Source organism: Ambystoma mexicanum, chromosome 2q (genome assembly GCF_040938575.1).
Source record: "Ambystoma mexicanum isolate Mex_15411 chromosome 2q, UKY_AmexF1_1, whole genome shotgun sequence".
In the NCBI taxonomy this organism is placed as follows: domain Eukaryota; kingdom Metazoa; phylum Chordata; class Amphibia; order Caudata; family Ambystomatidae; genus Ambystoma; species Ambystoma mexicanum.
In genome coordinates, this window is record NC_090924.1 from 539,995,550 (window position 1) to 540,009,492 (window position 13,943).

Consider the following 13,943-nt stretch of genomic DNA (forward strand, 5'->3'; position numbering starts at 1 on the left):
ATGGAAATAGCATGATTGAGGGCCACCATGAGTACAAGATGCAAAGGAAGTCCAGCATGAGAGTTGAGAAAGGATGACGCATGAATCAATGAAGTCCATAAAAGTCAAATCCAGCATTGGCCACAAGACAGTGATGGTGAAACCAGAATGCATCAGGGCAGACTCGTGCAAAAGGATGGCTGGAAGGGGTGAGGGGGAGACGGGTAGAAGAATCAAGAAAACAGGCAACACTTGTGTGTAAGAAGGGTGGGGGCACAAGGGAACATCACATGGGGGACAGGGGGGGTGGGGATGGCCTGTGGGGACTATAACGGATGTTGTAGTTGAACATACATGGAAAATCACACTGAAAAGAAATATTTTCCCCGACAACACAATTAATAATAGCATTGTCTGGCATTTCCGCCTTGATGGCACCCATAAAAATACTACTTAAGTTAGAATGCAATGAAAGGCACCCTCTGCATCAGAAAGCAGCTGAAAGAAATTAATCATCAGCATTGTTATTATATTCTTTAAGCACATTAACAGTGGCAGCCATAAACACATAAAAAGGTAACGTATAATAAAAGAATAGCATTAACGTGCTGAGCAGAATACCATTAGTAAAAAAAGAATTAAATCAACACAAAAGTGTCAAAAAACAATGTACCAAGGAGAATGGAAAGAAAGTAAAGGCTTAATAGAACATTTGCAATGTTTTGCCCCCAAAAACAGTCCCACTGGCTTCTACAAAATGACTGCCACTATAACACTGCTCTCACCATGCCATGACACACTGATTTTGCATGATGTCACAGCTGTCCGACACCCGTTTCCTTCTGATATTTATCTTCAAGAGCTTCGTCAGAGAACAAAAGCTCTCAATAGGTAGACTTAACAAAATTACTCAAGACACACACTTTGATTCAAGGCCATGTGACAGTATCCAGCATTGCTTAGAAATCAAGTAGCTGCAGTTACATGTGGTTAAGAGGTTTAACACACCAGAGGTTGCTCGATAGCTGCAAGTGTTCCATTACCTTTCAGTCAGATGCTTATGCAGGCAGTGAGGCTATTTCAAATCCCCTAAATGTGACAACTATCCAGATATGGATCAGAGGAATGGCTGCAAATAACCCATGCAGAAATAACTGTTTTAAATTGCCTAACAGTTACAAGAATTCAGATTAAATGGACAATGTGCTACTATTCATAGTACTGGCACATATGTGTGCCTCCACAAAAAGTGCCAAGCTCATATATACTGTCTATGCCAATAGGCAATTGATCTGTGAAATCAAAGATAACACCCAAAAATGTGCTACAGAGATGTCATAAATGGCTGATTTCCCTTACCTAATGAGTCCCTCAGCATCTTTGCTGGATTTCAGGGTTTATTTTTTTCACCTGGTAAGAGAATGAGCCTTTTTCCCACTCTTACATGTGTTTTGCTGTGTGTGTTTTTACTTTTTGTGTGATCTTGAGCACTGGAGCATCACCTACTCCATGGCCTCATATTTTTCATGTGTTACACAGCACCTTCAGTGCAGTGACACAGGGTTGTCTTTGAGACTTCCCACAGTCTCCATTTTCTGGGGCTGACTACTGTCCCCCAGAAAAGGTAAAGTTGCCATTAACTTTATATTAGTCACTTTAACCACAGATCCAGTACACCTCATCTTACATGGAGTATTGGAAAGGGTTAATTCTTATCCCTTTTTGTCTGTGTCTCTTGGAGCATTGTTTCGCTCACTTTACATCAAGACTTGGCTGGTGGCAGTGGTAACTACCCTATTTTTTATACCGCGGTTATCTTAAATAACCATGGTGTTGTTTTAGGCTATTATATTAGCCTCAAACATAAACCCGCTTAACCATATATATTTTACTACAGTTCCGGTTGGGTTTATTCACCATCTCTTTTTGTAAATGTCTTTCTCGTTTTTTACTCTGCGTGCCAAACCAGGTTTGTTCCCTTTGTTTGCCGTCTTTTCGCGGGCTTCTGCCCAGAAGCCCTCCTTAAGGCGCCTGAAAGTCTGGGTAGGCAGGATGTGAGGGGGGGGGGGGTCTTAGGACCCCTGCTATGGTTTTCATTGGTAACCCAAGTCGCACTCGTGTTTGATTGGCTGGGTGACTGTCCTTGCCAGGACAGCCACCCTGCTGTGTGATTGACAGCTAGGCTGTATGAATGGGTGAAAACTGCATAAAAAGCATGTCTGTGGGACTGGAAAGGCAGAGCCGCCACTGGAATGAAAAGACCAACAAGGAGCAGATGGAAGAGGACCCCTACAACGACTGAACCGCCCGGTGAAGCTCTGCTGCAGGTCCGAATCTTCAGAATCCGACGACACAGAAGATCCTCCAGGAAACTTCATCCCTTGAGCCGGTGGGACCAACCAGTTTGCCCAAACTGCAAGCCAGAACCCCTCCTCTGGTTGAATTCGCTTTACAGAGCTACAGTGGGCTGGATAGCCAGGAAGGTCGGACCCTGCTTGGGTTTTAAGGAGTGCACCTTTTATTCGTTGCTTTGCTCTGCTGCTGGTTTCTTCCCTGGGTAGTGCAGGACCCTCCAGTCTTCCTACTTTGCTTCAGGAACTGGGAGCCTGCAGGAACTACCAGGAACATCTGCCTCAGCTACAGCTTCCTCTCCGTTTTAAGGTACTGTACAAATACGGTTGTTCGTTCCGTTCAGCCGCGGTGAAAGTGTTTGAAATCTTTCTTCAAACCGAGGGCTTGTCCTTCTCTTCTCTTTGAGCTAACTTTTCTGCCAACCAACCTCGTCCGGAATCCGTGGCACGAACTTTACCGCAAACTACCCTGAACTGTGTGATCTTGAGCAAAAGACTTTTGACCCATTGACTTTGGCCCTAAGCCTTTTCTACCTGATGCTATCACTGTAGTTCCTATTGCTCAATTGCCCTGAGTACTTACCTGTTGATGTGGTTCAATTTATATTAACTTTGTTTTTCCCTCCCTTTTAAATTACTGGAGTGCCATTTTGCTCCCACTTTATTTTGTGAGCTTAACTTGTCTGGAACTTTTTGGGAGCGGTGTGGTGTATTAAGAGTGTGATTTTTAAACTGCTTATAATAGTGTAATGTTATACAGCTGAAGAGTGAAATAAATGTATATTCTTTTACTTGAAAACCTTGAGTCAGTGTTTGCCTGAATCATAGTAATTGCTGTCTTTTGTGTAACTATTTGATACTGCTCACTTACTCTTGAGATAAGTCTGGCTGCTCAGCCATCGCTACCACTTTAACTGTGTAGTACAGGCTTGTACCAAAGGTGAATTTGTACTGTCACTTGTAGTCTTAATTGTGTGTGGTGTTCCCAAAGGTTACTGCATATAATTCTGCCTAACAAGAGGCAAACAAATGGACTGAATTGATGGGCTTGCCGCCAATATAAGTGTGTTAATGTATAAAGTTCTGTATCATAAGCTGAGAAATCCTAAGGTGTGGCAAAAAAGTAAAAATCTGTGGAAATATTTTTTTTTTATTTCTGCATCAAAAAATACAAAATAATCTGAGAAACATGAAAATCTGCCAAAGGAGTAAAAAAAAATCTCATTTTTACTTCCCAATTCAATGCCAAAAATAATGAGCATACCACACCAAACTACACTCACTACATTTATTTTCAACATTGTTGAATATTAAAAACGAGCTGTCTGAAAAATAACAGAGTCTCTGTTCCCTTTCCTCATTCCATCTGTAGTTTGTGATGTAGGTTTGCTTTCTTTGTCACATATACAGCTACCTAGCACCCTTTATACATACCGCCTCTGTCCACTCTTGGACACATGTCCTCTCTGCCTCAAAATGTCCTGATATCATTTTAGGGTCTCCGCCTCCTTGCTTCCCCGTCCTTTGTAAAATGGTGACCTTACGAGCATACAAGGACTTGACACATTCAATCAAATGAATGCCATCCAAGGGACAGCATGAAAGTTCCACAGGGTCACTAAGTGACTCAGGCTGGGCAGCTTCTCTGCAAATACATTGAGTTCATTGCTCGGCTCAGTGGAACAAATGATCTCTCTCTATAATGCCCTTTCTGACGGATTAGCATTTTCTCCCAGATATTTTCACTAGCACTCAGCAGCTTGAGGACCACAGATCATCAAGAGGTGAACAAGCTATCCATCATAAGGGATAGGGGGGGCAATGAGAAATCGGTGTGATGAAGGACTAATCCATCATAAAGAACATGGATTGCTTTCTCCCATGGATTCCTCATCTTAGATAGACACCCATAGCAGAGGGAGTACAACGAGAACCACCACCTAGACCAGAAAACTCTGGAGCACTGCCCGCTCAAAAAGGGCACCTGGACTAGGCAAGAAATCCAGGCATTTGTGTTTGGCAAAAGTGTGCAGGGAAGCCTATGCAGCTGCCCGACAGATATCCAAAACTGGGACACCTCTCTTCAGGGTAGAAGTGGCTACCAGAAATCTGATGAAATGTATCTTGAGACTTTCAGGCACCTCCTTCCCAAGCAGATCGTAGTACCTGGAAAGGCAGAACAGTATTATCCTCATAAACCCCTCATCACCTCTTTTGTTGAGGAAATGTATAGCCACCATGTTGTGCATCAGAATTAGGACGCATTTGCCCAGCACAGACTGAAAGAATGTCACAAGGGCTAGCTTGATGGCCTGCAGTTCCAGCAGATTGATGTGTTCCTGTGCCTCAGCAGGAGACCATAGCTCACTCACCTTCAGATCGTCCAGGTGAGCACCCCAGCTCTTCTGCAAGGCGTGTGTGACAACTGTCAGCTGCAGCCAATGGTGATGTAGAGTCTCTCCCCTCAATATTTTCACTCACTTGGCCCACCATAGAAGGTTCTGTGGTACAAGTTCCAGTATCTGTAATAGGTTCAATATCTTGTCCTTATTCGAAGGCCACTGACAAAGGAGTAACCATTGGATGGGCTCTGTTTGGCACTAAGCCTTGGGCACCATACAGAGACAGGATACCATGAGCCCCAGAAGAAGCAGAAAGGATGAGGCTAGGACCAATATCTAGAAGAGACAAACCATCCAGAGGATGTTCATCATCCAATCCTGGTGGGTGAGGTGGGGCGGGAGAAAGCTCTAATGGAGCAAGTGTATAGAACCGCCACTATGAAACAGAGGAACTGGAATGGGGTATTCTATCCTAAGAATGGGTAAACCCAAACAGTGTAGCAGACAGTAGGTGTGGTGCAGGTAGGCCAACACCAGATCTGGGGTGCATGCTTGAATGAACCAATCTGAACAAAGAAGCCAGCAATGGGGTTCAGATGCTTGAATGTGGAGCCAACTGATCTGGGATAGGAGCTGCCTTAAGTGTCTATGCCAGAACCAAGCCAACAGAAATGTGATCGCTGTCCGAAGAGCTGTCTGTGCAGGCTTGTCAAAGCAAGGTGGGCCCTTACTCCACCACTGGCATCATTGCCAAAGTTTCCTGCGCCAGAGACCTGGCGAAGATGGTTAACATCTGCTGCCTGAATTCCTCCCACTGCTCTAGTATAGAGGAGCAAGTGGGGAATAGTACTTTCAAGGGTAGTGATTCTCCAAAAGATTCTTAATCAGCCTCAGAATGGAGTGGCAAGTCTTCTTCTTGGGGATCAGGAGGAAGAATGGCATCCAGAAGATTCACAGGGGGAGTATGTCCTCATGTGTTGCTTCATGTGCTGCTTCTTCTGCTCATTTCAGTAAACTTTATGTGAACTGGAAACTGCTCAATGTGTTTCCTCCCTCGAGCAGTGTTCAACCCCCGTCTCCTTCGGGAACCAGTCCTTCTTGGGTGGGGGCTCCGAAGCAAGAGACTTGGAGGTGTGTACTTCCTGCTCTTGTGGAGGAAGGTGTACAGTTTAGCACATGCTGCTGGAGAGACTTCACATGTATGTACTTTCATGAACCACAGTCTTGAATGCCATGTTTTCCCCCATGCAATACAGACAAACCGTATAGGGGTCAGAGACAGACAGCTCCTTCAAGCAATCCCTACAGGGATTGAAGGCCTTGTTAGGGTTTGGCATAATGCAGTTAGTAAAGAGAAACAGCTAGTGGCATTCTTGAGCAGCAAACTGAGTATGCAGGAAAAAAGGAACTGAAGTAACGAGGCACCAATGGCTCTATATATACTCCCCCTGATGTCACGCCCGTCATCATGGGCATGCTCTGAAGCTGGAGAGAGCTGCCAAATGCCTCCTGGTGGCTGAAAAAGGTTAATAATTATTGCTGTACTGCCTCCACGGCTCTAGTCATTCCCCATACCTTTATGATTTGGCAACCTTTCTCTCTGCCTGAGGCAGAGAGCCATAGGCACAGAGAGAAAACCTCTCAGTAACTTCCTACATTTTCAAAATCAGTTGGTGACTTAAAATCTGATGGGAATTTGAAAAATCTACACTTGTTAACAAATATTCATTTTCCAAGGTAATATCTGTCCTAGACATCGCTTGCCAAAAGGGTAATCCTTTAAAAATCAAGAAGCATAATTAACTGGAGACAGAAAAGAAAATCCCATTTTATACCCGGCACTTACGCTTTAGATCTATTTTGTTTGGGAGCGGCTCGGGATTCTCATGGGAGAGAAAACAGATTTGTGAGAATACGTTCGCTGTTCCCTATTTTCATGGTGGCATAAAATTCAGTACAGTCTATATCTCACTAAACATAACATGGGATTACGGACATGCCTAAACTCACGTTTTGTATGTATTCTGTCTCAAAATGTGCATTTTGTAGAAATATAGATGGGTATGACAAAACTGACCTCGCCCCATGAATAAGTGGCTGGAAGCAGTCCTTGGTTAAACAGCTTTACAGTTGCTTGTGATGGAATGCCAATATAAATATCATTGAAGACCAACTGGCTCGAAATCAGGCACACTTGAGGGTTCTGAACGTCAGCAGTCACAGCAATATAGCTAAAAAAAAAAAATATCAAGACTAGTTTAATTTACAGAACTTAAAAAAACACCTCTGAAAAACATTGGAAAACTGAAAGCTGTTTATGCGACAATCCACCGTATTGTCCACCTGTTCCAACATTCGCTCATTAAATGTCTCAACCGTCTGTTATCTTACCATGTCAGCACTCGTAAAGCACGCTAGTCGACGATTGCCAACATTAACCTGATAAATCCTACTCTAGAAATTATTGCATTTTTTATTCAGAAAAGCAGAGAGCCTGTAAATCTCACAAACAACAAATGAGTACAATGATAGGCTAGCCGCATTAGCTTTCAGACCAAACAGGCCTTTCTCTGGTGTTACCATTTTTAAACATCCTGTTCACATTTTTTGGCTTCATTTGTATCCACATATACGCTCACTGTTGAAAAGAGCCCAGAGCCATACCCGGGGCATGCCAATTCCTTCTCCTTTTCCTTATGTTCCTCCATTAACCTGCCCCACCACAGCCTTTCCATTGCATATTAGTGTAACAGGTTCGGCCAGAACCGAGGTGCACCTGCAGAAAAATATGCCTGCAAAACTGTGCAAGGATTTCCAGCATCAGCTGACATATTTACATAATGGGAAAGTGATACGTTCGTTAACTTCAATGACGTCAGAAAAAGTGCATGCAGCGTACGCAATTAGAGGATAGCAAAGGGCTCTGGTTTAATCAGGAAAGGTTTGGCTTTCAACACAGCCCGCAAACAGGGATAGTGTTTTTATTTTTGTTTTCAAAGTGCAGGTAGCTGAGTGAGCACCACCATATCATTGAATTTCTACAAAGCAAATACATACCTTTTTGGGTCACCAGTTGCATTACACCTTACATTATACAGATGTCTGAGGCAATACAGTGCTATAATAAAAATGTACATTTTTGCAAAAGATGTTTGAAACCGGAGCCCAATTTCTTACCTTCCATCTCCATTTTCTACCTCGAGTTCCAAGACCGTCTGAAGCCTCTGGCACGACAACGCCTTAAATAAAACGGAAACAGTCTCTGAACCCAAAGGGGTCAACTCTCCACACGGTGGGTGGACACTGAACTGGGACACCTAATTAGGACAAAAGAGTTGGAAATCAAAAACACTTAATTACCCAACCAAAATATTATCCAATTACAAATCATCATATTAATGGAGCTGACAATATAATGGCGGAAACCGTAATGGGTTGCGGGTGAAGCCAAACCAAGACTCGGTTATATGAGCTGAGGAGCAAGCTATACCAGTTTGTATCTCCTGTGAGGCAGGTCCTCAACTAAGTCAGAATCATTTTCTTGTGTGCTGAGTGAAATACTTGTCAGAATTGTACAGTTATGCTGGAGACAACAGGAAGTTGGAAGACCAAAATTAGTAGCGAGCCAACATTAGGAGAAGCTAACATTCTCACTCAGAATCCACACACTTCAGATGGCAAAGCAAAGGCTTATTGGACGCTCACCATCCTTACTGCGGTGCAAATGCCAGAATTTCAGTCGTGCCTCTCATCTTGGATGGTTTGCAAGATCTCCCATTTTTGGGTTAGGCGAAGGTGTGTGACGATTCACAAGGTATCGTCACGTCTCCCCAAGGGGATCTCTTTTCCATGAGACTAGGAGGTGTAGCTGCTACCCAATAGTCCCCCTAGGAAAAGGGTAAATGCAGGAGGACCTCATGGGGAGGTACTCCCCCTCTGGGGACAAGGACGATCACCTGGGGTGCAGCCCATTGAATGCTGTCACTTCACAAAATACCCTAGCCCTTCCAACTATTCAGAACCATTTTACTGAAAGTAAACCTATATATTGCTGTATGTGGGGTCAGTAATGCGAGGCAGACCACTGTTTGAAGATCCTTCAAAAGATGCCATTTTATTTGTAAAGAAAATATATCAAAATACCTCACTTGCTCTACTCTACTATGGAATTCCCTGCCTATTCTAAAAGTTAAGGGAACATACTTTAACATAGGATAACTGGCCCTCACACTAAACAACAAACACATAAATGTCAAAAGGTATGGCAATTCAACACAACAAACAATATACAATTTCCTCAATGACCTTCTAATGTCCTGGGAGATCTCCCTTCCCCAGGATTCAAAGTCACTTCATGAAAAAAATAAATTCAACCATAGAAATAAAATGTCTTAATGTAATTCTGGTGATTCTTACGTCAAAACAGACGTTCATCAACAAAAAGTTCCAATGGTAACGAATCTCCTCTTTGGATAAAGTCATCCACTCTTCACTTCCAGGAAAAACATCCCCAATGCTAATCCTCACCACAAGGCTTTATCACTCCCCTATGTAGATTCACCACAGTTCAAAGAAAATGTACTATCCACGCTGTTAATATTACACAGTTCCTGGTTAACATTTATGACTTCTTGAATTAGGATTTTTGACATTCAAAAGGGTATGTTTGTCAGGACGCCTTCTTGATACTGCTACTTCTACTTCAACAATGATTTTTCTAATTGCTTCACCATGTGAATAGACACCACTTATCCCACAATATTTCACATTAGTTTCACCAACTGCAATGTAGCATCTACTGACAACCAGATACACCTCTTTAGTTCCAATGCTTTGGACTACTGCTACAGCTTCAATTACCTTTTAGACATACTTCGACAAGATACTCCAACCTCCTCAGATAGGCAAGTTACTCTTCCTTTCTTCAAAGGGGCAGCCTCTCTGCCTTTCTTGTCTAGCTGCCACAACAATAATACCCTGGGTGTGCCTCCAGAACTTAATTTTCTCTGGCCGTGACCGTCTTGGGCATTACAGGTTAAGTCTGCTTCAGGATAGTCTTTACAAGCAGCCAGTTACCCTTCCCCCAACTTCACCTTTGCCTTTCTACCAGCTATCAGCCCAAACAATCACCTAGAGGCCTTGGTGCCACTCTTTTAGCTTCCGGTAACAGCACTTGTATTTTAGGCCTTTTTATTGTTAGTAACTTCACAATGTAGCTGGATTGCTCTAAGCTCTGAGAAAGTTTCAGCTTCAATTACTATGGGGTACCGCTTGGCTTTAGGCAATGCTTGTTTGCTTCTTCAGTTGTTTATACTCTTGTGAATGAAATGTATGTCATTTTTATACAAAGTATAATATTCAGTTTTTCAGGAAAAAAACACAATTAGGCACACACGACCACTCTTTGATGTAATTTTCAAGCTTTAAAAGTGGTTATATAATTGTATTCACATAAAAGCAAAGGATAGAGTTCAGGCCTATTTGGCGAATCACAATAAGGCACACAAGACGGGGGGCGTGGCTTGGCAGTCATGCAGTGAGGACGTGAATCATGTGGCTCCTGCTGATCTGTTATGATCGGGACCGAGGGCAGCATGCTGACTCTGAATGATATGATAGTTTGATATGATATGATATGATATGATAGTTGATTTATATAGCGCCTATACACAATGTGTTTCAAAGCGCTTCAAGGCAAGGGAGGGAACAAGGGAAAATACAGCGACATTCTTACAGGCCATGAACAGTAAGGATGTGAAGTTAGCTATCGTACTCGGCCTGACGACATTTCAGATAGTGCAAGAGCTAAGACATAGATAAGGAAGGGACGGGTAGAATGGGAAGGAAATGGAAACAGACAGGCAACTACCGTACTAGGCCTGACGACATTTCTGGTAGAGCCGGAGGAAAACAAAAGGTGAGGGAGAGGGGTGCAGAAAGGGAGGGGAGGAGCAAAACAAGCAACTATCGTACTAGGCCTGACAACGTTTCAGATAGTGCTGGATGGGTGAGGGGGGACACTAAGGGGATGGGGGAGCAACAGACGAAGGTGCCATCATACTAGGTCCAGGGACAATTCTGATAGAGTAAGTGCATAGATAAAGTAAGGGGAGGAGATAGGAAAAGGGAGAGGGGGAATAGAACAGAGAGTAAGCAGTCAAAAAGAGTGGAAAAGCAAGAGGGGAGAGCGAATACAATTGCAGAAGTCAGTAGTAACACATAATGTTGTAAGTCTGGATACAAGATGAACATGGGAACAGCATGATTCAGGGCCCCCATGAGTACAAGATGCAAAGGAAGTCCAGCATGAGAGTCGAGAAAGGGTGACACACCGTGAATCAATGAAGTCCATAAAAGTCAAATCCAGCATTGGCCACAAGATGGTGATGGTGAAACCAGAATGTATCAGGACAGACTCCTGTGTACAGGAAGGGGGGGGGGCACAAGGGAACAACACGGGGGGACCATAGAGGGTGGGGATGGCCTGTGGGCATAGAGGGTGTAAATGGGGTGTCAGCAGTAACATCAAAAGGTACATGAAAGTACTGTGCACAGCTGCGGGCAAGAAGACAAGACAAACGCTGTGAGATCGCGTTGCAGGAACCTGTGGAAGTTGATGCTCTGACACGGGAAGCCGAAACCAAGATGGCGGATACCGCGAGTCTATGACCCGATGTGTTGTGGCAAACAAAAGGAGCGGGCGCATAGTTACTAGTCGCAGCAATAGAAATGACACCGGCGCCTGAATAGATCTACTTTGACACGGGTGAAGAGTGCAGCTCAGGGACTGCTGTGGCACGAACCGCGACAGAGATCGCTGCTGCAGTAGCTTGCGTACTGCAGAGACCCAGATCCGGACGTCTGAGCCACCCAGAAGGTACTCTGCACCTTAACTGAAAGCCTGGGCTGCCAGCTGGCGGCGGCGGGGCAACTGAACAGTAGCTACCCCTGGCCAGGTGCTATACAGTGTGCATGTAGCCATTGACTGTTCCAGGGTAAGCGGAGCACGGCGGAAGCATTGGTCCGTAATAATATCAGAAGCACGTCGGTAGACGTGACTGCATAAGAGTACCCAACCTCCCCAGTGAGATATTTTTATGTGCTGAAGTGTGGGTATCATCAATATGGCGAACACGTAAGGGACGGATTGCAGCTTTAAATTTCCCTGGCTGCAGAGTGCAAGTGGACCACAGGGGGAGCTGGCTCTGGTTGCTACGTGCAAGCCAACCACATTGGAAGCAAGCCTGGAAGCGCATTGTACCAACGGGCAGACTGCAAAGAAAGCAGGCAGTGACATAGGTGCGGACCAAGAGGGAAGCTGGCCCCGGCAAGACGGAGGGCCGGTCCAGAGTGGGAATTGACTTGCCCAGTGAATGATTTGCAAGGGTGGACTGCGGAGGGAACAGGCCTGCGGAGGAGCGCCTGCAATGGATACCATACTTAGTGCAGTGTCATGGACTCTGCTGCAACACGAGTCAGATTGAAGGCCGGCTCACCTGGAGGAGTGATAACACACATAGCGCTGTTCACCCATTAAGACCATTGGGGGAGACACTCCATACCGTATATATATGGGAGGTTTAAGTGAATAAACTTGCATCAAAGGGGCACAGCCCCAGAGTTCAGGACATTGCATATCATGGTAGTACTTGCTACAGTATAACAGTCTAACTGGAGGATGCAGATAACAATAGGCAGATGCAACTGAGCCATAATAAACATTGCTACAGAGGGAAAGCAGTACAGTCCAGATAAATGTCTCCCATCCAATAGCAGCCAGTAAAATGTGAAACACCCGAGGAGTTTGAGAAGCTTAACTAGGCGCTGCAGGGAAGCGCACATCCCACGTCACGTTGAGTGGAAGATTCCCCAGTCAACTCACAGGACAGGATGTCACCACATCCAGGATAGACACCACTAGTTCTGGGCATGGATGGGGTCCTGGAACCAGTGCAGACCAGAAACCGCGGCGCTGGGTGGGCACAGACCAGATTAAACTGAGAGGTGGTGGGGTCCGCTGACGCAAGTGAATTGAGACTGTTGGAAGGGCCAGTAGGTTGAAACAGCTAAATTGCACACGGCTGGCTGAGCTAATGGGGTTGAGGAACCAAAATTGAGACGTGCTCTCACAAAGCAATCAAGTAATGAACTTCCCCAATTCCCATGGCACTATCTGATCCTGAGCACTAGTACCTAGCAGGCACGCTACAGTGCCCCGGAAGCACACGACGGGACAACAGCTAACCCGCTGTTAAAAACAGACTGACAAGCAGCAGAACGTATGCGCCCGGGTGGCACAATTACAAGCATGGGTGCTGTGGATCAAGATAGAAGCAAACCATGGCATCTAAACCCCAGAGATGCAGGGGGATGAGCTCACTCTGGAGGCATGCACCAAAACTGTGCACCTAACGAAAAGCCCTGCCCAAGCAACCTCAACACCTCAAAAAGAACCGCCACTAGCGGATGGAGATCAACAGATCCTAGCGGCCACAGCATCTCTGAAGGAGTCCCTTGTAGCTAAAATAGATGCCATCAGCATAGATGTGAACTTGCTTAGACAAGATGTGAGGGTGCTGCTGAATGCACGGGTACACTGGAAAAGTCAGTGTCAGAGAATACCAGTGGCCTTAAAGACACCTCTGAAGAAGTCAGGGTACTGCAACAACAGGTGCATGACCTGCAAGACAGGGCCAAGGATGCGGAAGGCAGGGCTAGACGTAACAAAAATTTGGCTCCCTGTAGGAGAGGAAGGGGCGAACCCGACGGAATACATTGAGACCCTGTTGCAGCAAGAAATTGGCCCGGGAGCCCTCACCCAGAACTTCACTGTAGAAAGAGCGCATAGGTCACTGGAGAGGAAACCACTGCCTGGAGCCCCGCCGAGGCCAATAATAGCTCGGATTCTGAACTACCAGGACAGGTAAAAGATCCTAGAATACTTCCGTAAGGGAGGTGTCATGATGCCTACCCCCGGGCATTCAGACCCAGCCCAGCAGCCTCGGGAGCAGGCATCCAGACATTTATTGAGACCCCAGCAGTCCCGGCAGGGGGCTATCTGGTTTCAGTCCTGGCGCTTTAGGCACCAGGCTCATTGACATTACTTACCTCCTGCAGACCATGCTGCAAATGAATCAAAGCCCACTTGAGGCCTGGATGGGACTATTTTATTACAGGGACTATTTTTTACTCGGGTGTGGTTCTGGGGAACTTCTTACCTGGGACTACTTTGCAGGCTATTTAAACCACGCCCGAACAGCAGCCCATGCTT

The 13,943-nt window shown here is 45.2% G+C and overlaps 1 protein-coding gene across 2 annotated transcripts in view; it reads right to left on the reverse strand.

Moving 5' to 3' along the window:
- DLEC1 (DLEC1 cilia and flagella associated protein) overlaps positions 1 to 13,943 on the reverse strand; it is a 1,790,999-nt gene that overhangs the window by 769,379 nt on the left and 1,007,677 nt on the right. For both annotated transcript variants that reach the window (XM_069647686.1, XM_069647685.1), the window contains exons 21-22: positions 7,850 to 7,989; positions 6,750 to 6,903 (exon numbers count right to left, since the gene is read on the reverse strand). In XM_069647686.1, coding sequence (XP_069503787.1) covers positions 6,750 to 6,903; positions 7,850 to 7,989 — 294 coding nt within the window. The remainder of the gene's footprint in view (positions 1 to 6,749; positions 6,904 to 7,849; positions 7,990 to 13,943) is intronic.